Here is a 26911-nt window from a genome sequence, read left to right on the forward strand (position 1 = left end):
TGTGGAGCAGTATAAACCTAACTCCACCTCTCTAGATTATTTTGTGAGAGCGTTTCATCCGGTTCCAATTCTATTTTAAATAGAGCTAAAACTGTTTGATTGGGCTTTAGTTTTAGGAGAGCTGCAGCCATGCTAAATAGATCTCTACAAGCTTCAATGAACTCCACACCTTAATCTATTTGCTCTATTCGTGCATGTGAACAATGGATGGGATAGGTCGGGAATTTATTTTTATTTTTGAGGGTGTTCGGTTTGAGAATAGGTAGTTGGTGAAAAAGCTATTGCCAACAGTTTAGCATGTGAACAATGGATGGGATAGGTCAGGAATTTATTTTTATTTTTGAGCGTGTTCGGTTCGAGAATAGGTAGGATTGGTTGATTTCTGAATGGGAATATTTCCTTATCTAACTAGCTGACTAATCTAACTCACTTCTTTTTCAATAACATGCTGGCTATACCCTCCCATCTCTTAAAAAAATCTCATGCCAAAAGATAATATAACCATTCCATAAAAAGCATAAATGGGTGCGACCCATCTCACCTCATTCCGAACCAAACACACGTTTAGATTCTCAAGTGCCTTTCTAGATTCTCATCGTTATCTCCATTACATAGGTTCTTGGATATGCCCTTTTGGGTAATGCGAAGTTAGGTAGTCCCTTTGTCCTATTTTAAGTGTAGCTATGGTTTTCCACGTCCAACTTTGACCTTCCGTTTTAAAAATTTTTTGAAAAAAATTAGAAACATAAGTCACGAGTAAAGTATTTATCATCTCATAACAGTAAAAAATACTAATTATAAATTTTTTTAAATAATTTTTTTTAAATAAGACGATATGGTTGCATGTATAATGGGACGGAGGGAGTATACAAACAAACTCCAGTAGAGGATCGGTGGAGTGCAGGTTGGTCAAAAATTTACGGCCTGTACAGTGTCGTGCTAGCTAGTTGATGGACCGATTCCAAATCCGGCCGGCCATTTTGGACGGCTGCTGTTAGCCCGGAGGCTCGCGAAAAACGACGGAATGGCCTTAGCTACAGCCTGCACTGCAGGCCACATGCCCAACTTGGATCCATCACACGCGTACGTGACACCACTAGCCATTGTTACATTTTTCAAGGACAATGAAACTGGTCATGCACACAGAGCCTCGTGGCGGTGGCTGCTCACATTCCCTAATAAATTTAAACGGTTTATTAAAAAATAAAAAATAATTTATACGTAAAACTTTTATATAACATAAAAAGAAATTATATGAAAAATATCTTAAAATTAATTTTAATATTATCTTCGAAAATTTAAATATCAGATTTTGCTTTGGTTTATTAGGCCAAGCGATTAGGAATATTTATGGCCGGATCACACACGGACGACTTTACCGCTATAACAGTATTGTTTCTCCTTTATAATGTTTTAAACAATATTTTTTTATAGTTTTAAAAACACAGCATAAACACATATGCTCACAACGCGCGTACGCTTACGGCTTACCCCTATAAAGGTGTAACGGGTATGTCATTTAGCATTGAAAGAATAACTAATCGTAAATGCGAGCATCTATATTAAGTCTAGTAGTTAAATTAGGTGGGCTAGTTTGCCACAAGAAACCTAACCAGTTGAGTTACGCACACTTTGTACTGATTCTTTATTCTTCTTTTTTATGAAGTATAACTTTTATCACCCGTATGTACGAACAAGTGAATGTAACTATATTATATAATTTTTCATCCTAAAATATAGAAACCTAATACTATTAGATTAAATACAATCTAGTATAAACCTAATACTATTAGATTAAGTTACCACATCCATAGCTTTCACCAATCACCACACATTAAACACATTAATGATGCTCTCTCTACCAACCCTTTTTCTCCATATGTATGTATATGGCCTTGTTTAGTTCCCAAAATATTTTTCCAAAAACATCACATCAAATCTTTGGATACATGTATAGAGTATTAAATATAGATAAAAAGAAAAACTAACTGCACAGTTTGCATGCAAATCGCGAAGCGAATCTTTTGAGCCTAACTAGTCCATGATTAGCCATAAGTGCTACAGTAACCCACATGTGCTAATGACGGCTTAATTAGGCTTAAAAGATTCGTCTCGCGGTTTTCAGATGAGTTATGAAATTAGTTTTTTCATTCGTGTCCGAAAACCCCTTCCGACATCCAGTCAAATATCCGATGTGACACCTAGAAATTTTCATTTCACTGACTAAACAGACCCTATATGTGCTGGGAACGAGAAAAAAAAAAGATGATGTTGACTAACTAATTACTACCTCTGTCATAAAATATACTTCATCCGTCCTATATTACTTGTTGCTTTGAATTTTAGTTTATAATGTTTGATCATTCGTCTTATTAAAAAATGGAATTAATGTTTATTTTGTTTGTGACTTGCTTTATTATCAAAAGTACTATAAGTATGACTTATACTTTTTTATATTTGCACTAACTTTTCAAATAAAACGAATGGTCAAACGTTGCAAGAAAAAGTGAAAGCGACATTTATTATGGGATGGAGGTAGTAACAACATAGGATTGAATATGACTTAACCTATTACGATGAATCTAGTACTAGGTTGAGTTTCATCCCATTGTATATTTTAGGATGGAGGGTGCAATTATTAATTTCCTGTTGCATTACAATAAATGGATTCGTCACAATCGTGTCATTTTGCCGATGCTAGTGTGCTATATAAACCCAGAGGGATCCAACTTCTAGAGCAACTAAGAGAAGGAGATCGATGGACGATCATATCGTGAAGGCTAAATGGAGAAGAGAGAGAGTACAGCTTTGGGCGGTTTAGTTGTTAGATGGTGGAAGTACTTGCGACGCCTACTACCCTTTTCACCAAGGCTGTACCCTCCCTCTTCTTCTCTTAGCTTTTTGATGATCCACACACATATATACATGAATTCTCTCTCAGCCGGCTCAGCTGATAATTTATTTGTAAGCATTTCTACTCTCTCTGTACTCTTATATTACTCCCTCCGTTTCACAATGTAAGTCATTTTCGCATTTTTCACATTCATATTGATGTTAGTGAATCTAGACATATATATCTATCTAGATTCATTAACAACAAAATGAATGTGGGAAATGCTAGAATGACTTACATTATGAAACGGAGAAAGTAGTATCTTATCTGTCCATGCAGCCGGCCGGCTTCGTAGGATAGATGCAGCAACTGAGTATTATTTTGCTATCTAATTTTTAAGGTGGTATTCTAAATAGTTTAAATAGCTTTCTTGTTTTTAATCAAATGGTGAATTTGTAAGTCGCAGTCATTCGTCCTATAGTCTATACAATAATGGGTTATAGCCTCTTTAATTAAAGCAAGGGGCGAAGGGATATCTCAATGTTTAAAATAAACTATCTATTTATCCATGCATACACACGAAAATGCTTTTGTTTTGCCGATTGACAGGAGTTATCCCTTCTTTCTATATAGACAAGACCCAAAGCTGAATCCTCATCCTTCCACGTCACTTCTTTTACTTTCAGCCTTTAGATCTCAATCAAACGAACCAAGCCATTCTTTTCCATTGATTGGAGGTTTCGTTCAGTGGTTTCATCGGCTCATTGCATGTGGGCCTGCAATCAAGCCCAACCACTACCAGCCCAAGCAACGGACAAGCTGCATGCACGCGCGTTGATCCGCCTTCTGAGATCCCGGTGGTCGACGTGTGCGCTCCTTGCCGCGCACGCGCGTTGGCGACTTTTGTGCCACAAATCAAGGAAACTGAAGCAACTAAATAGCCCGTCTTAATAGCGTCCACGTGTTTTAATTGTCCCTGCAGCCGTTAAGAGCTTCCGTAATGGTGGCCTTGGAATATTTAGCTGCACCACCTACATGGAGTCGTCCTTCCTACATTCTGCAGGTTGAAATCAATAGCTCCCTGCCTTGATTGCTGTTGAATTTGTTCGAGAGCTTCTGCCGCTTCATCGATGTCAAGTCCCTTGAATCCATGCTAGCATTGGACGGCAGCTAGCCCATATTTTGTCCTCTCTCGATCAAGGAAGCTATTTTATTTTCTATCTTTTACTCATCCTTTATTTTGATCTATCTTTTTCTGCCTAGCCAGTGGTCTATTGGAAAGGTTCGGTCTTTTAATTTCGTCAGGGATTGAAGTGAGCTTATGCATGCCTGATGGGTTGAGAAGAGGTCAGCCTCCCCTTCTATGCTGGGTCATGCATCCTTATTTTTTCCAATCGATCGATTCCTAAGGAATAATTTTACCCTAATGGCCAAGAAGTTTTATGATCCCCAGTTTTCCATCATTCTATTCATTTGTTTATTGTCGCTAATGAGAATCATCTCCTTTCTCCAAAAACACATTGTTTCATACCATTTGGCAGGACGATTCACAATCTATTTTTTTCAGCATCACTTCTTTTTCATTCTAATCAGAATGGCATCGAGTGATTTGATCAAGCACAAAGATGAAAGTGCGCAACTACCAAACCGATATATATCCATTTGCAACAGTACGCAGGTATCTGATAATTAATTAGATTAATTAGCCTGTACAAAACTTATGTTTATCAGCTTTATGCTGTAAGGATTTTTCTTAGAGACAATCCATTATATGCCACTGACTTTATCACACGTCCACGATTTGCTACTGACTTTATCACATTTTACAATGTACCATCGACTTTTGCTTAACTTCTTGTCCGGTTAGTCTCCGTTAGGACGGTACAAATTTGTCAAAATGACCAAAATACCCCTAGGACAAAAACTTTCAAAATTTAGATAAAAATTCTGAAATATCAGATTTTAAATTTTTGGCCAAAGTTTGGATGTTTACAATCTTATGTTTATAATATGATATTTTGAAATTTTTATCCACATTTAGAAATTTTTGTCATTAGGGGTATTTTGGTCATTTGGACAAAATTGTACAGTCCTAACGGAGGCTAACCGTATGGCGATGGTAAATCGTAGAAGTTAAGACAAAGTTGATTGCATATTATAGAACGTGACAAAGTCGGTGGCAAATCATAGACGTATGACAAAGTCAGTGGCATATCCATTCAGTAAGTGTTGTTACTGTCGTTGAATATCATATGAAATATTCCTTTATGAACTATTTATTACGTGTGAATCTCTCTTTTCCTTATTACCGCATATTGTTTCCGTGCGTCAAAGGTGCATGGTTTTGTTTCGTTAAAAAAAAATGTATAAGCTTGATCAGCTAGGACATTTCACCTGATAAAGATAAAGTGGATAAAGTGCGCAACACTGTTGTTTTGTCATTGAATTCCACCTCCTTTTGCTAACAAGTCATTAAATACGTGTGATTTAATCTATATTTAAATAAAGAAATACAATATTATTTTGTGTCCGCAGTTTTACAGCAGCTATATATTCCCCCTCTATTTCTAGGAAATTTCGTTGTGTCACATCTCTATAGGCCAACTTTCTGCTGCTTATATACATTGTTGCTCCACTCATCAAATTATCACTCTGGCTGCTATCCGAAGAGAGGATCGATGTTACGAAAATGCTTTGCTTTACTTAGACTGGAGTTAGAATTTCTTCAAACAGATGGACGAGTAATGTTTTAGGAAAACAAAAAAGATGCTGATAAATAGTTCCATTCTCAGTGAACATCTTTGTATCATTGATTTGATCATTGTTCGTCATTTTCCATTTTTATTGTGCACATCTCTCATATATTTATAGATACAAAGTCCCGCAGCAACGCGCGGAGTATCATCTAGTTCTTACTCAATACTCCTAGCCCAAAAAAAAAAGAAGATATTACTCAATATATACTGCTTAGTCAGCGAATATATACTGCTTTCGAGCTTTGACACCATTGGTCTTTTTTAGCAACATATTTACAGACACTAATAAAATACCCTGATAATTAAGTGTGTATTATGTCCAAGTAATTATTGGTTAAAGTTTATAATAGTAAAGTTAAATTGTTCAGTTATTTGAAAACCGAGCATGTATATGTTCATCAACTGTTAAAACTAGTTAGAACACCACATAGAGCAGTCCATAAATAAAGCCTAAACTCATGCGATCTTCACACATGAATCAAATTAGCATGTTCTAGTTTTAACTAATGACAGTTTCTGGCAACACCCAAACCGGCCATGTTAAACAATACTTCATCCGTTTCATTTTCTATCATTGCCCACATTCATTTATATATTAATAAATCTAGACATATGTAAATGTTTAGATTCATTAACATCTATATGTATGTAGACAATGCTAGAAAGTCTTATATTGTGAAACGGAGGGAGTAGATTGTTCTTTATCGAGAGTTTGCAATAATTATTTGCTCATTGTACCGATTATGAGTCTGTTAATTTGAGTAATAAATCTCTCTTTTCCACGTACACATATAGTTGACTTACTATTGCCTTTCTTTTAGTACTCTTGGTACCATTTCCTAAGCTTCAACTAAATATGTATGTGTTAAGAGCAAGTCTAATAAAAGCGCTCGCTGCTGGCTCCAATCCTTCTCACGTCATGTACAGATAATATAAAAGCAAGCGCATACAGTAGGTAGGCTCTAATACATTTACCCATCTCTCCATATAAATAATATTTTATTCTTTATTTACTTTATCTTCTCTTTCCTTCTATTTCTATCTCACTTTTGGATGGTGCGGAGATCAAATGGTGAGACTACTTTTTCTTGGAGCGTGTGTGGCGCTAGTGGCAAATTAGTCGGCAACTGATGCTCTTTCTCCTCTCTTTTTTGCGCCAACTCAGCGTTCATGCTTACGTGGATTTTTTTTCTTCCAGCTATCCGAACCCTATTGTACCGGCTCTAACTTGATAGGCTATAACGCTATAAATAGTCTATGTGGGATAAATTAATCTTTAATGGTACAAATGAAGCTGCAACAGAGGTATATTGAATCCGTTGCTTTTTAATTAGGAAATGGGTGTGGAATTTCCAGCTGAACATCACTACAGGAAAAAGGCTTTGTAGAGACATTTTTCTCGTACTATAGAGACACTTTTAAAATATCTTTACAATACTATAGATGCATTTTAAAAAATATCTAATAAGTGCCTTACGGTGAATTGTAAATTGTACCACAATCGTATGAAACCAATGTAAAAATAAAATAAAATAAAATATCTTTCCTTGCTTTTCAATCCTTGAACTCACGATCAATTGCACAAATCATTCTTATCTTTAAGGCACTAACCAACCCAACCCCAAGTCATCACTTGTATGTATTTGCCTTGAGTTACTTATATTTAGTCATTTAGTATATATTTTTATTCTAAGTGTCTTTACAGAGTTTAAAGTGTTTCAAGAAAATGCCTTTATATACCAGGGACAGTTTAAAGTACCGAAAGAATGCCTCTACAAGATAAAATCTAATAAAATATGCTAAAAATATTTCAAAAGTGTCTATAGAGTAATAAAATTTCTAGGCAATTTTTAAAGTGTCTCTATACTATAAAACTCCTGATTTAAGAGACGATTTGCAAAACGCCTTTACAAAAGATAAATATTGAAGAGAAAGTTATATATGACGCCTTTTTAAGCAGGCTCGGCTCAGGCTCGGCTCGAGCTCGTTTAGGCTCGCGAGCTTGATTGATTATAGGATAATGTATATTTTGTTGATAATATTTAGTAAAAAAAATAATTTTAATCAATAATATTGAAAAGAAAGTTATATATGATGCCAAAATACACTAATTTTTCACATGAATATATACTAATTTGTCCTTGAGCTACTAACTTATCATATACTCCCTTCATTCTAAATTGATCTACATATAGTATTTTTGAGGTTATTCCTAAATGATCTACATATTTATATTCATTTATTAAGTCTATTCATTATTTATGCATTAGAGTAAATGGACATTGATGCATGCATCCATGCACACAAGTATTTATAACCCACATGTAATATTTTTATTTGCAATTGGCTAGGAAATAGTGGGGATGGTGCATGCATTGAGTTTGTTGCTAGAGTAAATATAGTATGAGAGAGTTATTAGCTTTTCTTGGTCTTGGTGTACCTATGAAATATGTAGATCAATTTGGAATGGAGGGTGTAAAAGATAAATATTTACACACATAGTTAGACTCGTGAGAAGCTCAAGCTCGGCTTGACAAAGCTCGTCAGCTTGTAGCTAGGCTTTGGTTCGGCTCGTTAAGAGTTCGAGCTGAGCTCGAATCGAGTCTGAGGCGACTCACGAGCCTCGAGCTTTTTTGACAGTCCTACGGGTGACAGTTAGCAATTCAAAACGAGATATGTCACACGCGTAAGCTCTTAAACACGTTCATGCTCCCACCCATGCAGTGACGTTTAGGATCTGTTTGAGAAAGTTTTTGGCAGGTGCATTTCTCTTATAATCATAAGTTCTCTACACAGTTGACATTTCGTTTAGATTCTAAAAGGATATAGCTGTAGAATCCAAAAAAGAATGAAGTCAGAACCTGGGAGCCCTGACTTTTCTATATTCTTAAAACTGATTACCAACCAGCAGCTTTTCAGAATCTTAATCTCTTGTAAACAATACCCTTACATACTCCAGTTACATTGTTATAGCATTAACCTTATATATGTGAGTGGCCATGCAGAGCCCAGGTAACATCACTACAAAGTAAGAAATCGACTGATCCGGCCAGCCATGCATGGCAGCGGCAGCCGGCTGCTCGGGGACGGCGGCAGTGGCGGTGCCTCACGTGAAGCTGGGCTCGCAGGGGCCGGATATCTCAACGCAGTGGGCCTGGGCTGCATGGGCATGCCCGCTTTCTACGGCCCGCCCAAAGCCGGAGGCCGACATGGTGGATTAGAAAAAAATAATTCTCTTTTTCTGAGTAATTATCTGTTCCAAATATTCGCTGGAAGTAGATAGACACGTTCTAAAATCTTAATGCATGGGCGTATGCCATCTTGATTAAAAAAAAACAAACGTTTTCGCCACTCCAACAAAGGCGGGAGCATAGATATGGGAGAGCTAGTGATGTTTTAACTAACATCGAGGTTTGTTGGTGTGTCGATGTTTTTGCAATCAGTGGCAGAGTTTCCGTCGATGCCGCGGTGGCCGCCGCCGCCGCCGCCGCCGCCGCAGATCGCCGGCGATGGCCGGGAAACCCAACAGCAAACAGTTGTCGCTGCAGGATGGCGTGATGATCCCCAACGACGACGGCCCAAGAAGCTTAATTGGGAATCCGGAAAGTTTTGCGTTGAGAATGAACACCTCAAGGGCTCGCCAACCACTTCCACTAGCTGCTGCCTCTTCCTCCCTCTTCTCGACCGTCTCTATCACTCGTTTCAAGAGTGAGGGTCCTCCGCAGTACTGCTCACTGATATGTACCAGACCCACATGATATGTGCCAGATGATCTGGATTGCTCGTTTCAAATACGAGCAGCGAAGTTTGTAGATTTTGTTGAATTGGAGTAATTGAATTGGATTGAACAGCAGTGTTTTGATTAGAATCAGTTTTACATACACAATGAAATAACTGACACAAGAAAGATTTTTTTTTTTCAAAACTGAAGTACTAGTATTATATTCTCTCTGAATGTACTTTTTCTGAATTGAAGTATTGAGTAATTAGATTTAGTTGGAGTACTAATTATTGTGAAACCTTGATTGATGTGTGAAAGGAGTCCAAAAGACAGAACATTTTCAGTTTAGCTTCAGTATATTAAAAAAAATCACATGATGCTCATGAAGCATCAGATATCTGAATATAGCTTCAGTATATTCAGATTGCTCATGCAATCAGTAGCTTCAATTTCGCTCATGTAGTTCTAGGTTGTGAGTAGCTTCAGACTAATGCAATGGCAGTTGGCACTTGTTCAGACATTCAGATTGTCATTCAGAACGAAGAAACATGCAATTAAACAAACTGACATTTAGATTCCATCCGCGAGCAGCCACCATTATTCCAATCGGCATCACGGAAACAATTACTATATATCATACTGACAAAGTACAAATTTGTCATGCTCAGATCACTCTACTGGCACTATTCCAAAATACTGATGGAATTCAAATTCGTCATACTCACATGGCAAATTTCTGCCAAAAAAATGGAAACTATTTGTAACTTTAAAGTGCCGGAGCACCATCGACTAGAAGTTGCCGCCTCGGATGTAGCATCAGAATCCAGTGTGGTTATATCAGGAAGCTGGCTCGGACATGGAGTACCTGCATTTGGCATGAAACATGTCTGAATTTCTATATTTCTTAATCTCTACAAACAAGAACCAGCTAATTAAGAAAGTTGCATATCTCTGAAACATATCTGAAACCGGGATGTGGATTTTTATCCCTAGGGGACATCCCCTCGTTGTTTGCATGTCATCTAAATAGTTATTAAAAAATTTAAAAAAAATTGACAACATAGATTAATGCGAAATATATCACTCCACAAACAAGCAAGACCAAATTCAACTTCTATAAGTTGCAACAAAAATAATAAATTAAACTGAAAATAGTTATCTCACATTCACAACTATATTTGTTATTTTTTTTACAACTTGTAGAAGTTGAATTTAAACTTTGATATATTTCATATTAATCTATATTGCCAATTTTTTTTCATATTTTTTGATGACTATTTAGGTGACATGCACGAAACGAGGGGATATCCCCTCGAGGGATGATTTCACTTTCCCCTGAAACCGAAGCATTAAATCCACATCTTGCAGTATATATATGATTCAAACCAAAGAAAAGTGTACTCAGCTTCAGCTATGTGTAAGCTATGAGCTACTGCACCACTGTCAAAACTATATGTGCACTCCATCAAAATAAGAACCTACAGTGAACAAAAATTCACAAGCAAATTTAAAGATCTATCTGCTTCACAGGATATCAGCTTATCTTCTTCTGGTAGTCAGTCAGACTGTCAGAGAGGGTGGTATTCGTCAACAAAAAATTCAGAAGCAGGCCAGAGTGAGCCAGTTGTTGGTCGATGCTGACATGTTTGGTCCTGCCTGCAGCAGCAGCAATTGAAATGTTCAATCATCTTGAATATAGCCATTTTTCCATCTCCCAGTGTGCAGCATTATATAAGTGAGTGACACACAGCAGAAAAATATATATATAGGCATCAGCCAAGAAGTACAGCGGCCGTGGCAATGGCAGCTGCTGCAATGGCGACGGTGGCGGTGCCGCGGGTGAAGCTGGGCTCTCAGGGGATGGAGGTCTCGGCGCAGGGGCTCGGCTGCATGGGCATGTGCCCGGCCTTCGAGCCGCCCAAGCCGGAGGCCGACATGGTGGCGCTCATCCGCCACGCCATCGCCGCCGGCGTCACGTTCTTCGACACCTCCGACCTCTACGGCCCCCACACCAACGAGGTCCTCCTCGGCAAGGTACGTACCTACCTCTCCACTGTGTCCCCGCCATTGCTCGGGTAGGGGTTGGGCTTAATTTGTGCATGCGCGAGCGCGCGCTGAAGGTGCTCGACGAAATGTCAGGCGCTGCAGGGCGGCGGCGTGCGCGACAGGGTTGAGCTGGCCACCAAGTTCGGCAAGTTCTTCGCCGGCGGCAAGCCGGGGATCCGCGGCGACCCGGCGTACGTGCGCGCGGCGTGCGAGGGCAGCCTCCGGCGGCTCGGCGTCGATTGCATCGACCTTTACTACCAGCACCGCGTCGACAAGAAGGTGCCCATCGAGGTCACGGTGGGTGCCCCTTCCCCTCTATGTTTGTGTTCCCTTTCTTTTATTTTGTTATATGTAAGTGAAACATCCATCTGTATCTGAAAGGGAATGTAGGTGGTGGTAGGCTGTTGTCAAGAGACATCTTTTATTGATGCCCCCTGCCCCCACCCCCAACACCCGCCAAACACACAAAAAAATCATTGGAAAAACTAATTGGAGGGAGGATTATGATGTTGCTGAAAACAAACTGTAAGACTCATTATTAGTAACGGCTCCGTGTCGCTCTCTACGGCAGGGTCGAGCGGGCCGCCATAAACCGTGCGGCCACAAGAATGGCAGCAGCGAGGCCTTCCTTTTCCGTGGTAGCGGGGTCGGAGCCCACGACCCCGACTAGCTCCGGGTGACGACAGCCATGATGGTGCTAGGATGGAGCTGCCGGCGTTAAAGAGGAGAGTGGCAGCGTCGATGCCTAGGTGGACCGGGGTGACGACGGCGAGGCGGCGCCACTGGATCTGGCATCGACTCCTATATTCAGCCCCGTCTTGGATGGATCCGGGCTCCCCGGTGCAGTAGGTCGGTCCCCAAGCCGGATGCGGTAGCAAGACAGCGGGGCACGGCTACGTGGACGCGGAGGCGTGAACGTGGAGGCCGCAGGGGTGCAGCTGCCAAATCTGGTCCCATCCCATCCGGATTTTGCCTCCTCGCCTTGGGAAGCTAACTCCTGAGCCAGCAGCGACGACAAGGCGAAGGGGTACGGCTGCGTGGAGGTGGCGGGGCGAGGCAGTAAGGGCATGACGACGTGCCGTCGACAGAGGGCACGCTCATAAAGTGCTGTCGGCGGGAGAAAGGTACTGGAAACAATGGTAGGGATAGGAGGAAGCGTGGTGCTGGTTGGGAGCAGCTGGTGGCGGTGGTAGGCCGACGCAGCGGCGCTAGGAGGCACGCCCGGCGGTGACAGGGCAGTGGTGGGAGAGGTCAATGTGGGCAGGCCGGCGCAAAAGGCGTTAGGAGGTTGGCGTGCGCAACTGCAGGGAGGCTAGCCCAGCCGACGGCACGGGAGGTCTACACGGTGACAACAATGAGGCCGGTGATGGTGGTGTGTGTCACAAGGCATGCCGAGGCTGACTGACCGGGGGTGGAAGGGGGGGGGGTCGGTGTAGCATTGGCCACATGCCGATGGAGGATGGCTGGTGGTGGAGCAATGGAGTGATATCCGCGGATCGATAGGGAGTGCGTGGCAGGTGTAAAACCTAGCCCGGTCTTGCCAGCCGGCTGTGATGGCATTTCGGACATCGTTTTCCCTCTTGGGTTCTGTCGCTTTTCTCCTTGGAGACGTCGTCTAGGAGGCCCCCCTGCTGAAACCTCTCTCTAATAGCTTGCGCGTGCTCGCTCTAGATGTTTATCCTCTTGCGGGCTTGCGGCAGCACCTAGCCAATGCAAGCTGACCATATTGGTGGGCCTTGAGGGGGAGAGTGGTTCCCTCTCCCCTCCAATCCCTTTGATACGTATAGAGTTGAGTGTGTTGTTTGCTTTTTAGGTTTTGGTTTTGGGCGGTTTGGTGGTAGCTTCTTTATTAGTCTAGCGGCGGCCAGTCCGACGCTAGCCTTTTCCTAGATCCTATATAGGCATCATCGGTGCGTGGTGGTGTTGTTTTTTTTCCTAGCTACTGCTTTCCAGGGTGCTAGCCTTTTTTTTATCCTATTGTATTTAATGAATATCGCACTTTGTGGTATTGGTCGTTAAAATAAAACAAAATGTAGGAGACGTCAATTTTGAAGGGAGGAAATTTTAACCCAGCTCGATGCACCCTTAAAATCCTACGTCTGTTTGGTTAATTGTACAATGACTTTTTGTTCCGGCAGCAACTTGGCCTGAATTCTGGAAGGCCAAATCAAGCTCCATTTTCTGGCACCTGTCCTTTTGTCGTTATTTTTTTAACCTCATGTATTAAATTTTCATTGTAATAAGCTATTATTTTTCATTGTAATACCAAAATGAAGCATATATTTATTTTTGTTTTTTCATAACAAGTGTTTGAATCATACATTTATAAAGGTATGAAGTACAATATTATTTGCCTTAAGATCTCTCTGTTTAGCACAAATGCGTGAAAAATATCTTATGAATATCTTCCAATGTAACTGTCATGTCACTGGGCAGTTACAGTACTCCCTATGTGACAGATGGTTTCTATAATTTAACAATGTTTTCTTTCCCTTTATGTATTGCATTTTTTTTAGATATAGGGGAGGGTTTCAATTTTTAGACATTAGCTGTGGGATTTTGAAGGGTAAAGAACATAAAGTAAATTCACTGACATATCACTGGGAAGTTACAACACACATTGTGGTTGTTGTAATAGCTGGGATCTTAACCACCACCAACCAACCCAACATTTCAAAGTTTAACAATCGAAAAACCAATGAAGAAATACATGAACCAAAATATATCTTCAGTGAAGAAGACTTCTTTTCTTTCAGAATATTTAACTACAAACTAGCAATAGTTATTAGAACATATCCACCAACACATGCATTTTCATCATTTTGGTGTGCTATATCTTTTTGATAGCGCATAAGAGGTAGCACCTGAACTGCTATTACTCCTGATATTTTCGAATCGTTGCATGTAATTATTGTGTATAAACTGAACTATCTTTTATTTTTGTCCTGAGAACCATGCACTTTTATTAAGTAATAATCTTTCTTCTCAAGATTATCTAGTTGTTTTGCCTTTCTTTACAAATATAATCGTTGCATGTAATTATTGTCTATAAACTGAACTATCTTTTATTTTTGTCCTGAGAACCATGCACTCCTTTTAAGTAATGACCTTTCTTCTCAAGATTATCCAGTTGATTTCCCTTTCACATTGTTAGATTGGTGAACTCAAGAAACTAGTTGAAGAAGGAAAGATAAGATATATTGGCTTATGTGAAGCATCGGCATCAACAATCAGAAGGGCTCATGCTGTACATCCTATCACTGCAGTTCAGCTTGAGTGGTCATTATGGTCTAGAGACGTCGAAGAAGATATAGTTCCAACTTGCAGGCATTGAAAAAACAAATTAGTTTGTCTGTTGAGAAAAAAAAATCACATGCTGCATTTTAACTATTTTTCTAATTTTCATTTCAGAGAACTTGGAATTGGAATAGTAGCTTACAGTCCACTTGGTAAAGGGTTTTTTTCTAGTGGAGCTAAACTAGTGGATTCTCTACCAGACCATGATTTTCGCAAGGTATATTTCCATGATTACTAATCACTCAGTTTTCCCTAAGAATGGCTTTGAAGGAGGTCATTAAAATAGCAGAACGGGTTAGGGAAAATGCTGTGATACCTGTCGTGTTAATGTCTTTTAGAATAAGAAGAACAGAAATTAATTTGTTTCCTTTCTTGAAACAAATCTTGTTTATGAGTTTACTCATACATGGAGTAGAAATGAATGATTAATGTAGGAAAAACGAGAAGAAAGATCATTAAATAGGCATTCAGACCTTATATTTTGAAACCTTGTAACATAATTATATGCCTTGTTGTTTGGATGATGGGAGTAATTATTATATATGTACCTTCTTCTGTATTCTCATTTTCTGTACTTCTGCATCGGTAGTACAAATTACACTTATGTTCGGTAGTACAAATTACACTTATATGTTCAGTAGAGCAAATTACATTTATGTTCATTAGAAATTTTTACTTTGTATTGATCGGACATAAGCCTTTTCCAATTAAGCTAATCTTTGTGCTGCATATTCACGTCTCGTCTATTTAGTCTTTGAAAAATGAAGTAGAACTATAATGAATTCTCATTCAATTAACTAACAACTTGTATTGGTGCCTTTTGCAGCTTATCCCTAGATTTCAACCAGGTAACATCGAGAAGAATGCTGAAATATTTGAGCGTGTTAACGAAATGGCAGCCAGAAAAGGATGCACACCGTCACAACTCGCATTGGCCTGGATCCATCATCAGGGGCGTGATGTGTGCCCCATACCCGGGACAACAAAAATCGAGAATTTCAACCAAAATGTTGCAGCACTATCTGTGAAACTCACCCCTGCAGAAATGGCTGAACTCGAGTCTTATGCCAGCAATGTCCATGGCGACCGGTATCCTCTGATGATGGCTAACACTACTTGGCAGGACTCTGAGACCCCTCCCTTGTCGTCTTGGAAATCCGAGTAAATCGTTTTCGTCTGTTCAAATACAGTTCCTGGTTCAAAATAGCTGGTTCAAAATGGAAGAGCGTTGCACAAGATTTCATCAGAAGTGTTTCATCAGACGCGTTGCTTGCTCCTGTTCTTCTACATCGCGTGTATTTGGAATGAGCTGACCTGTCGATCTATGCGTAGCGTGTTGTGTCATATGCTTTCGTGATGTTTAATTTGCGCGTAAAACTTACTTGAGTGAAGCGCCGTTTCATAAGCTTGTGCATTGCACGCAGAATGTGTGGTAATATTAAATAAAGTGTTGCCATCACCAGTTTTAATTTGTGTTATTAACATGTTTGTTCAAATTAACCACTATCATATCTAATCCTATGTTACCTTTACCTTGTGAACCGTGATTGGTGGGAAGACTATTCAGTGGGGTGGTGAAATTAAACTGAAAACTGTTGTCGTGAGCTAATGACTACCACTAGCATACAAAGTAACAAATAAGCAGTTTATATATGGAAGGAAGTTTATTTTTACATCCTTAAACTTTTTGAACTGGTCTAAATTTCATCCAGCCATCAACTTATACACTGGACACTTAGAGATGTTAATGGGTCAAGACCCTTTTGTTTTTTCACAACTCTAGGTACCTCAGATATTTTTAGACAAAGAAACATTATAGAAATTGAGCCCACCTTATTTTAGACCCAACTCTCAAAATTTTATAACCTAAAAAGTTAGGTTTATTACCACTCCTACCGACACTATCCATTAACCACGAGATGAATCTTTTGAGCACAATTAATCCGTCATTAGCAAATGTGGGTTACTGTAGCACTTATGGCTAATCATGCATGGACTAATTAGGCTAAACAGATTTGTCCGTGATTTTCTCCTTAACTGTGCAATTAGTTTTTTTAATCCATATTTAATGCTCCGTGCATGTGTCCAAAGATTCGATGTAATATTTTTAGAAAAAAAATTTGGGAACTAAACCAGGCCTAAGGAGAACTTAGATGCGGTTGTGGTGACCAACGAGGATGCGGTGGCTCATCGTGCAGTGGTGTGGTGACTGTGAGGTGCAAGTGGGTAAACCTCGAACCTACTTGTAAGTCTAAATAAGTGGGTTCATGATTTATTTTGGTCCATAAGTAGATTTCGTGGATTAGTCACTTACACCCTTAGTGTTGACTGCTTGATGCGTGGGAAGAGGTATATGAGGAAAATTGATGTTTATACATGGTCAAAAGTCATTTTTGCAAATGGGTAGAGCAACTGCCTGAACCCAGGTATATGTAGAAATCAGCATTTTTCAAGCCGGCTGCACAATTGTATGCAAAAAGTGATTTTCACAGGCGATTAAGTTATATTGACTGCTTTCACAAAATAAAACACAAAATAACATAAATAAAAGTTCCAAAATCATGAAATCCAAGTTTTGAACTCAAGCTCCGTGGTGGTGGAACCACCACTCCCCCATCGTCGTCGTTCCTGGAACTCCTGAGGCCCACAAGAAGCCCAGAGCTCACCACATGAAGTGTTGTCGCCCAGGCTTTGCCGCCATTGCCAGTAGCCCACCGCCTCCATCCCTCGAAGCGCTGGCCACCATTTCCGGATTGGCCCCTCCCATAGTCAGCTGCCTAGAACCTGCCACATGAGCTACTGCAGAATCACACCATGAGGCCGCCACCAATGGATCCACCCACTACAATACCGAATCAGCTAGGCACGGGGTCACCAGCGCCAGCTCAAGCTCATGTTGTAGCTGCCATCGCCACCCCTCCCATCATCGCGGCTGCTCTTGTCGTCGCTAACCGGTGGAGGATGGGAGAGTAGTGAGGGCTTAGATTTTTTTTAAGAGAGGAGAGAAAAGAGTAGGGGGAGGACGGGCTGCCCTGCGAAAATAGATTTATTTTCGTAGGTGGATCTGTTAAGAGGCCCACCCTATAAATGATTTTTTGTACATAGGTATTTATTGGGCACCCAGATCTTTCTTTAGCTAGTTTGAAAAACATAAAGAGGGTGTGGGTCGTGACGTCATCTATTCCGAAGCTCCACCAACATCAAGAACCTGACACGTTCCTTAGATCTGGCAGTGGGTGGTCTAGCGCTCATCGATCTGACTTGGCAATGAAGGGGAAGGAAAGAGAGAGCATTGTTTGCTGCACCTTTGTCGTCGCCAATGCGTCATTCCCCTAGTCGGTTTTTTCTACACAAATGTAGCAGAGATAAAAATGATCAGCTTAATTAGCTTCTCTGTCATGACATATATGGTATTACGTGTGGGCATCATTACAGAAATAATTGTAACTACTCCCCTTCATACTACTTGTAAATTAGTTTCCTAAATACTACTCCCTCCATATTTTAATATATGACGCTGTTGACTTTTTATCAACATTTGATCATTCGTTTTATTCAAATTTTTATGTAAATATAAAAATATTTATGTAATGCTTAAAGAACATTTGATAATAAATCAAGTCAAAATAAAATAAATAATAATCACATAAATTTTTTTAAATAAAACGAATAGTCAAATTTTGGTTAAAATGTCAATAACGTCATAATACATTAAAATATGGAGGGGAAGTAACATTTAATATATTCTGATAATATATTTGTTTTGTGTTAAGAAATATTACTACATTTATCTGTAGACTTAATTTAACTTTAAAATTATAAGAAAAAGAATCAAAATCGACTTATTGTATTAAACTGAAGCAATACAACATTCTTAGTTCTTACACAAGTACTCCTCCCCGTTTTTTTGAAAAATTGACCCTTTTCAAAAACTTATTTCGAAACTAACCCCTGCCAAAAACTTCAACCAAAAATAGACCGTCGGCTCAGCGCCAAGCGCATTGGCGCTGAGGTTGGCCGTGTCAGCGCCAACGGGGCTGGCGCTGATATCGTGCCACCGTGGCGGCCGGGCCGATCCCCCAGCTGACGTGGCAGCTACCTCAGCGCCAGCCGCATCGGCGCTAAGATGGTCAATCTCAGTGCCAACTGCAGTGGCGCTGGACCTAGGGACCTCAGCGCCAGGTAGGCTGGCGCTAAGGTGAGACTTGGCTGAATCGGCCATGGCCCAGCCCGGCAAGCCTTCTGGATGGCTTGCGGGCTGGGAACTCAGCGCCAGCCATAATGGCGCTGGACCCTGAATCGGCCATGGCCCAGCCCGGCAAGCCTTCTGGATGGCTTGCAGGCTGGGAACTCAGCACCAGGCATAATGGCGCTGGACCTAGGGACCTCAGCGCCAGCCCACCCGGCGCTGAGGTGGGACTTGGCCGAATCGGCCATGGCCCAGCCCGACAAGCCTTCTGGATGGCTTGTGGGCTGGGAACTCAACGCCAGCCATAATGGCGCTAGACCTAGGGACCCCACCTGGTGCTGAGGTGGGACTTGGCCGAATCGGCCATGGCCCGGCCCGGCAAGCCTTCTGGATGGCTTGCGGGCTGGGAACTCAGCGCCAGCCATAATGGTGCTGGACCTAGGGACCTCAGCGCCAGGTGGGACTTGGCCGAATTGGCAACGGCCCGGCCTGGCAAGCCTTCTGGATGGCTGGGCTGGGACCTCAGCGCCAGTGCACCTGGCACTGAGGGTGAACATCTCAGCGCCATTTTCCCTGGCGCTGAGTTTGCAGTCCTGCTAAAACTTAGCAAGACTGCTCTCTGTCCAGTCAAACTTTGCACACAACACACATCACAGGCAGTAATATATTCACAGGCAGTAATATATCCAGAGAACCATACATCCATCCATCAATTCCAACATCATTCCATACATCCATAGAATCCATCAATACATCCATACATTAACTCCATACATATAACAAATAAAAACATCCCATCCATCCATCCATTCATCCATCCATACACAACAAGCAAAAGTTCTAGTCCATACATCCATCGAACCATGCATCAAGTCCATCCATCCATCCATCCATCCATTGAACCATGCACTCACCTCCTCCTACCTCTAGTGCAAGGACGAGGCACATCGGGGGTGTACCTCCAGTCCTGCGAAGGAGCCTGCCGGCGTTGTGGTCGAGACGGGCCGAGTTGCGAGAGATCCGGCTGTGACGACTCTGGTGCGTCCTCCAGCTGCGAGGGACCGAGCTCATCCGCCTCCTCTTCTTCCTCCTCATCCCCTTCTTCCTCCTCATCTCCTTCTTCCTCCGCCTCCTTGTCTTGCTCGCCCTCCTCGTCACCCACCTCCCCTTCTTCATCCCCCTCTTGGTGGGCATGAGCATGTTCGACCACGTCGGTCGACCTGCAGCCGAGCCTTGCTGCCAACTTCCGACACCGCTGCCGTAGTCTCTATATCAAAAATAATCCCTGTTAAGTTATCGATTTTGGAAGAAAACAACGTAGTTTCATCTCTTATTCCAACGATTACCTGTAGGGCGTTGCGGAGGGTGCCACCCTCTCCTTCAGAGCCAGGAGCCGTGCCTAGCGCCACTCCCGCGTCGTTGATGGTCCGCAAGAGCTCTCGAGCCTACAGGATTGAAATGAAGTAAGTCACAACATTTATGGCGTTGAAATGAAGTAAGTCACAACATTAATGCTAGAACTAACCACTCTGTCACGAACAGGTCCCGTCTCGACCGTGGTACCTTGACGGGTACGAGTATCGTACTCGTTCTGCTTCTCAACATCCTCGGGATCATCTGCTATGTCAGCTAGCGTCCAGGCCGGACGTAGGAAAAGACGGTAGGTCCTGTGGAGCCACGCCAAGTACACGTCGAACTCCATCCTGTTGTGCTGACCCTGGTCTGGTACTCCATTCTCCTCGAACTTCTCCCATTGCGTGATATGATCCTGATGGTAGTAAGCCCAATCAGTCACCTTCTTGTTCTTCCGACGGTCCACCCTGCACATATGCAAAATATCCAACTCGAATATTTAATAAATGTTGATGTGAAAATAACTGAGCAAGCAAAATAATTTTTTAAGTGAATTTACTAACTTGTGTAGGTCGATACTTGTGGAGAAACGGTGTGGGATTGTTTGAAGCCTCCCGAACTCCACTGCATAGAAGCAGATCAGTGGGCACCATAGGGGGTCTTCAACTCATCCTCTATATGGCACATGGGATTTAGTTCTAGCTCGAGCACTTCCTGTGCCTCATATGGCATCCACACCACCTGCAGCAACAAAAATAAAACACATTGAAGCACATTTAGTACTATATAGTAAGAAACCATCTTCATGTGTGATAGAATAGTGAATTGCTTACATGTTCTGGCTGTAGATAGTCCATCTCGTTTGTGTAGTGGTAGTAGGCCAAATTCCTGCGGCCTACTACTGGAGATGGGACCGATTCCCACAGGTGAGCTACAGTGGGACGTCGGTCGGCATCCTGGTGTGGCCAAACCTGATGGGTCCTCCACATGGGCCGACCAATAGGAAGCCTCATCCACATCCAAACCTGCGTCACATACGTTAGCTTCCAACTTTTTAGCAAGAAATTGAAATGTTACGAAACATAACATGCGTGAACTAACCTGTAGCAACCAAACACAGCCTGCTAGGTTCGCGTCCCCGCCTTGCCTTCGGCAAGCATCACAGAGTTGCCGGTACAACCAGGCTAGGGCAGCAGACCCCCAGCTGAAGGTACCCGCCTCGTCCCAGTCCGAGAGCAACGGCAGCCACATCCAAGAGGCCATGTCTCCACTAGAGTCAGGGAACAGAATACTGCCGAAGATGTACAGGACGTACGCCCTGCAGTATTGTTGTACCGTGGCCTCGTCTGCCTCGGCGGGACACTGACCGAAGTTGGCTCGCAACCAACTCAAAGGAACCCCTGATGTCTTCGTCTGCCTCTGACCATCAGGTGCCACTGGAGGCTCCACACCAAGGTACTCCTCGACCCTCTCCCTCTAGTTCCCCGACGCTGTGTCACCTGTGACCGCCTGACCCCGGATAGGAAGACCCAGGATCATGGCGACGTCCTCCAGAGTGACCGTCAGCTCCCCGCACGGTAGGTGGAAGGTGTGTGTGTCTTTGGACGCCACCGGTCCACGAGGGCGTCAGAGCAGCGGCGTTGTATAGAGGCACGGGTCGCTGGGCCATGGTCACGAACGCCAAGAGCTTCGCCCGCCGTAGGTACGGGATGTACCGGTCGTCGAACAGTATGTGCGCCGTGTGACCTCTAACTCAAAGGGTCTTCAAGCGCTGCATCAATAGACAAACATAACAACATATAGTTAGCGACAATATATCATATACAAGGGTTGTGGAAAATATATCAAGCAACTGGGAACTTTAATTTTGGGATTGGGTCAGCAGGAATCTCTGTGATTATGATCAAGTAATACAAGCAACTACTACTCATTATGAGCAATCTTGAGCTAAGTACTAGTTCTGTATGACTAGTAGAATTGGCATCTCAAATACTATTTTTAAAAACCAGCACTAATACTGACCATACTGGTAAGCATGTTCCCAAGTACTAAAAAAAGTCATGGAAAAAGCACATCTTAATTCAGTGGCAAGATTATCTTAGCCATATGAAAATTAGCTTATCTGATTAAGATGCTTTGTTGCATGGACGCCATTTTTCTAGGAAAAAGAAAACTGAAAAGAAGATCTATGGCATCCTTGCATACGTTATAAATAAATAATAAACAAAATGATAAAATTTGATGAATTGTGCCAGGCTGCCAGATCGTCCAACTGGTGTGTTCCCAAGCAAAACAGATATACAGTGACGTACAAAATATCATCAAGTTTGTTGTGTCACACTTCAGGCAGCTTAATTGAACTCATCAAGTTTAAGGCCCATTTGGGACCTGCTTCATACGGAAATCGAACTATTTCCTGCTCAGATTTGGGCGTTCTGGAACGGGGACAAAGAGAAGCTGAGATTTCAAAATGAATCAAACAAATTCAGATCAATTTTTGTTGATTGTGTGTGTTTACATGCTCTGCTTTGAGGCTCATGAATCATGATCTCTCTCTATGTACAGTGTGAAAAAAACAGAACAAAAAAAATGGGGTTTTTTCTTTTTTGTGTGTGTTTGATTTGAGATATCTCTATGATGGTTGATCTATCTATACAGAATCAAATCAAAGAAGAAAAAATAAATTCGACCATAAAAAAAATGGAATATTGTTGATGCTAAACTCTTCGCTCGCAATCTAGGGTGCCCGGTGCTTCTCCTCCTAGAAATCCTCCAACCCCGGAAAGTGCTCCATCCTGCAAATGAAAATGGAATCATCAGTAATTGCAAAAAAAAAATAAATGGAAAAATCACAATGAGAACGGAAAGGAGGACAACAGAAAGTAAACATTGAAGCAACAATATGAACTTAACAAATGTAATGCAAACTAAACTTAAAACATTAAAAAATATGAATGTCATCCAATCCCACCTGTGTGCTACCCTCACCACCTCCCCCCGTCCTACGGCGCTTTTTCGGTCGATCCTTAGACTTGTCTTGCTTCGGGCACCTAGTTTTCTTATGGCCTAGTTCGTGGCATAGCGAGCATCTATTTTGCATGACCGGCTCTGAATTTGTATTGTTCGGCTTTTGTGACCGTCGGTTGGCTGAGCCTTTGTACGCTTTGTCCATGTCGTTCTTGAACCTTCTTGTCCTTCTTCTTCCTCGTGTGTTGTTCTTCAATGACAAGTCCGAAACGAAGAACTCTCCATCATAACTTGGCCACTGCGATGGATCTAGGTAAGGTTCAAACCTAGGGGAGTACGTGTCCTACACAGCCCTATTGGAAGCTTCATAACACATTCGGGGGGGCCACCTCCACATCCAAACCTCGCAACTTACAAACGGTTATCATGTGGGAGCATGGAAAGTGATGGAGCTGAGGGAACTGACAACTACATGTGTTATCTCTCACAACCACGACGTAGTGACGTCCGCCCCATTGCACCCCAGCCGCCGTGACTCTGCCTTGCTCGCTGACCTCATACTTCATCGAAGGGAAATCGAAACATGTTGTTTTTTGCCCCAAAGTTCGTCTTTGCTGCTCCTCCAACATGTCCTTAACTTTTGTGGGCCACTTCTTTCCACTCAGGATATCTACAGTTGTCTCTTTGTGTCTATCAACAAACCAACTATTGCACTTCGAAAATGTGTATGCCACAATAGCTGTAACCGGCAGTTTCTGAATGCCTCTCAAGACATTATTGAAACTCTCAGCCATATTACTGGTCATTATGCTGTGGCGACGCCCGTTGGTATCAAATGCTCTTGCCCATTTGACCTTAAGTGCCATATGGTCTTCTAGCCACTTCTTTGGCCTCTCTCCGACCACACCCAATAGCCGTTTTATCTCATCTAGGAACAATGCTTTCTCATTTATTTGACATATGCGCTCAAGATCTTTCATCTGATCAGTCGTAGCTCCAGCTGTGTAGAAGTTAGCACATAAGTGCCTCATGCACCACCTGTGGTGAATGGTTAGGTGATGAGGCATGCTGTGGTTGATGGAGTTCAAAATGCCAGGGTGTCTATCAGAAATTATACACACTTCTCTATTAGGACCGATCAGCTTGTGTCTCAACATGTTGATGAACCACTCCCAGTTGGATGTATTCTCCTTCTCTACCAGAGCAAACGCCAAGGGAACAAGATGTAACCCTGCGTCGACCCCTATTGCCGTGAGCAATGTACTTTGGTATTTACCGGTTAAGAAAGTGTCATCAATTGCTAGCACCGGCCTCAAGTGCTTGAATGCTTCTATGGACTAGCCAAATATCCAATATGCACGTCCAAATACTCGCCTCTGTACTCCCTCCACCATCCTTGACTTCTCGGGGTGAGCCTCAACACGGAAATGCATGGTAGGGTTCCTTGCTTTGATGGCACACATCAGTGTAGGCAAGCGAACATACGCCTCGTCCCAATCTCCCCAAATGACCTTCATAGCAACTTGCTTAGCACGCCAAGCTTTGCCATATGTAGGCTGATAGTGCTAGATTTGCTCAACTGCCTCGACAATAGCTGCAGGAGAAAAAGTTGGTTCAGCTCGCACAAATGACTGTAACCTATTTCCAATAAACCTCGAAGTAAGTTGCAAATGCTTGCCGGTTACTTCCGCACTACAGCATGTGTGGTCTTCGCCCACACTAGTCACCCGCCACCTATCTCCTCCACTCTTCCTTGCATTAATCTGCCATTTGCAACGGCGATCGAGACAAGCCACAATATACTTTACTGACATGTTAGATTCCTTGACATGGTAAGGCCGGTGGACACGGATAGAATAACTCTGCAGCCATATCTTTAGATCTTCCATTGATCGAAACTCCAACCCCTTCCTTGGTTCATCACACATTGGTTCGAAGGCACCGTCATATTGTGGATCTCCATCAGCAATTGCTAGCCCGGCTCTTGTAAGATCCTCGAATTGTGTTATTTCCGGGTTTCTACCCACCAGTTTCTCAAACACAGTCCTTTCATGCTCCGACATCTTGCGCACTGGACGATGATCATCGGAGTCGGAAGCGGACTCATCCAATTCATCCTCTGTATCATACTCCAACCAGCCTTGGTTCAATCCACTGCGTATTCATAGCCTCCTCACACTCCTGTCGGGTATAGATTTTCAGCCTAACCAACTCCCTAAGGCCCAAACTTACATCCTTAGCATTCGCTTCTTCCTCAGGCAACTCCACATCATCACCTACCTCCCGACCATCGTCAACATCTCCTTCCTCTCTTACCAGCACATTCTCCTCTACATTAACTCCCTCTCTTAATGGCACATTGTCCTCTGCATTTGCTTCCTCCCTTAACGGCACATTCTCCTCTACATGTACTTCCTCCCTTACCGGGACATTCTCCTCCCCATGTACTTCCTCCCTGACCTCTACATCCGCCGTATCATTTACTCCCTCGCCCACCTCCATCTCAATTAATTCTTCCTTCCTACTACACCTCTCCGACTGTTCATGGGAACTAATGGGTGATTCTATGAGTGGACTTTCATTCAGGTCTATAAGTTCTTTCTTCCCTTTCCTACCCTCTTTCTTCCATGCAAACACCTCAAGAGCTTTGAAATGTGACCCCAATACTATATCTATATATGTTTGCCATTCGATCTCTCCATTCAAGTCTAACATAAACTTATGCGACATGACACCGCCACCCACATCGTATCTCCCTTGCATACCAACTGACTCATCACTCCAATCCAATTCATGCCTAATGCGAGACATTAACTCCTCAAATGTAGGCTTCGCATGAAACACTAACTGTCTAACAATCATTCCCTCAAATTGGCTTCCACCGGTACTTTCATCTACCACACAACCACCATAATGAAGCCGGACCAATCTATCCATCTACAATATTTAACCCATACATAAACATTAATTAATTGAAAATAATCTCTAAATACCATAGCAATCCCAAAACTTCCAAACCTATCAACATGTCCAACTTTTTCCATAAAACATAACATAATTGTTTCAACTCATATACTACACATTATTCACAAAAAAAATTTCTCTTCTCCTACAAAGTGCCTAGACATCACCACAAATCAACCCCTTGCAACCATTTCAATCACCACACAACAATCCAACAAAGCCCTAACCATCACCACACATGAACCAAATGGAGCAAGATTAATATGTGTCTTCCGCACTACATCCCCACCCACATTATCCAATTAACATCGCAATCGGAGCCAAATATTATCAACCCACGCTTGGAACCAAACAATGCAAAATATCCAATAAAACATGGGGGAAATTAGGGTTTCTAGAGGAGTTTACCTTCTCAATCGATCCCCAACTCAATCCCGACGAAATCCCCTTCGATTTGAGTTGATTTGGGGGAGATTTGGTGAGGGGAGAAGAGAGGGCAACGAACCCTAGCGCAGCCGCGGTGGGGAGAAGAGAGGAGAGGCTGGCTGGGGCGGCCTCGGCCGGCCTCTAAGTACCAAACCTCAGCGCCAAACCCATTGGCGCTGAACTTTGGCATCTCAGCGCCGAAGCGGTTGGCGCTGAGGTAGCTACCACGTCAGCTGGGGGATCGGCCCGGCCGCCATGGTGGCACGATGTCAGCGCCAGCCCCGTTGGCGCTGACACGGCCAACCTCAGCGCCAATGCGCTTGGCGCTGAGCTGACGGCCTATTTTTGGTTGAAGTTTT

The 26911-nt window shown here is 42.4% G+C and overlaps 1 protein-coding gene and 1 long non-coding RNA gene across 4 annotated transcripts; both read left to right on the forward strand.

The window, feature by feature from the left end:
* Window positions 1–3351: 3351 nt before the first annotated feature.
* LOC127771345 (uncharacterized) lies at window positions 3352–9439 on the forward strand. 3 transcript variants are annotated; one of them, XR_008017126.1, is made up of 4 exons: window positions 3352–4180; window positions 4401–4511; window positions 8595–8834; window positions 9033–9439. It is a non-coding gene; the product is annotated as an uncharacterized LOC127771345 (long non-coding RNA). The 3 variants fall into 3 exon arrangements; XR_008017127.1 differs by having other exon boundaries at window positions 3373–3896; window positions 4101–4180; window positions 8595–9439; XR_008017125.1 differs by having other exon boundaries at window positions 3438–4180; window positions 8595–9439.
* A 1420-nt stretch (window positions 9440–10859) lies between these two features.
* On the forward strand, window positions 10860–16158 carry LOC127771341 (probable aldo-keto reductase 1). Its single transcript, XM_052297233.1, has 5 exons — window positions 10860–11344; window positions 11450–11653; window positions 14511–14683; window positions 14768–14870; window positions 15480–16158. The coding sequence occupies exons 1-5, from the start codon at window positions 11111–11113 to the stop codon at window positions 15816–15818; spliced, it is 1053 nt and encodes a 350-aa protein (XP_052153193.1). The 5' UTR covers window positions 10860–11110; the 3' UTR covers window positions 15819–16158.
* The last annotated feature ends 10753 nt before the right edge of the window (window positions 16159–26911 follow it).

Source organism: Oryza glaberrima, chromosome 4 (assembly GCF_000147395.1).
Source record: "Oryza glaberrima chromosome 4, OglaRS2, whole genome shotgun sequence".
NCBI classification, from domain to species: Eukaryota; Viridiplantae; Streptophyta; class Magnoliopsida; order Poales; family Poaceae; genus Oryza; species Oryza glaberrima.

What these genes read in the sequence shown, in the direction of transcription:
- LOC127771341 (XM_052297233.1), top strand. Translation starts at nt 11,111, where the DNA reads ATGGCAGCTGCTGCAATGGCGACGGTGGCGGTGCCGCGGGTGAAGCTG. An exon ending in ACGAGGTCCTCCTCGGCAAG is followed by an intron (nt 11,345 to 11,449) that starts GTACGTACCTAC and finishes ACGAAATGTCAG; the next exon opens with GCGCTGCAGGGCGGCGGCGT. An exon ending in GATATAGTTCCAACTTGCAG is followed by an intron (nt 14,684 to 14,767) that starts GCATTGAAAAAA and finishes TTTTCATTTCAG; the next exon opens with AGAACTTGGAATTGGAATAG.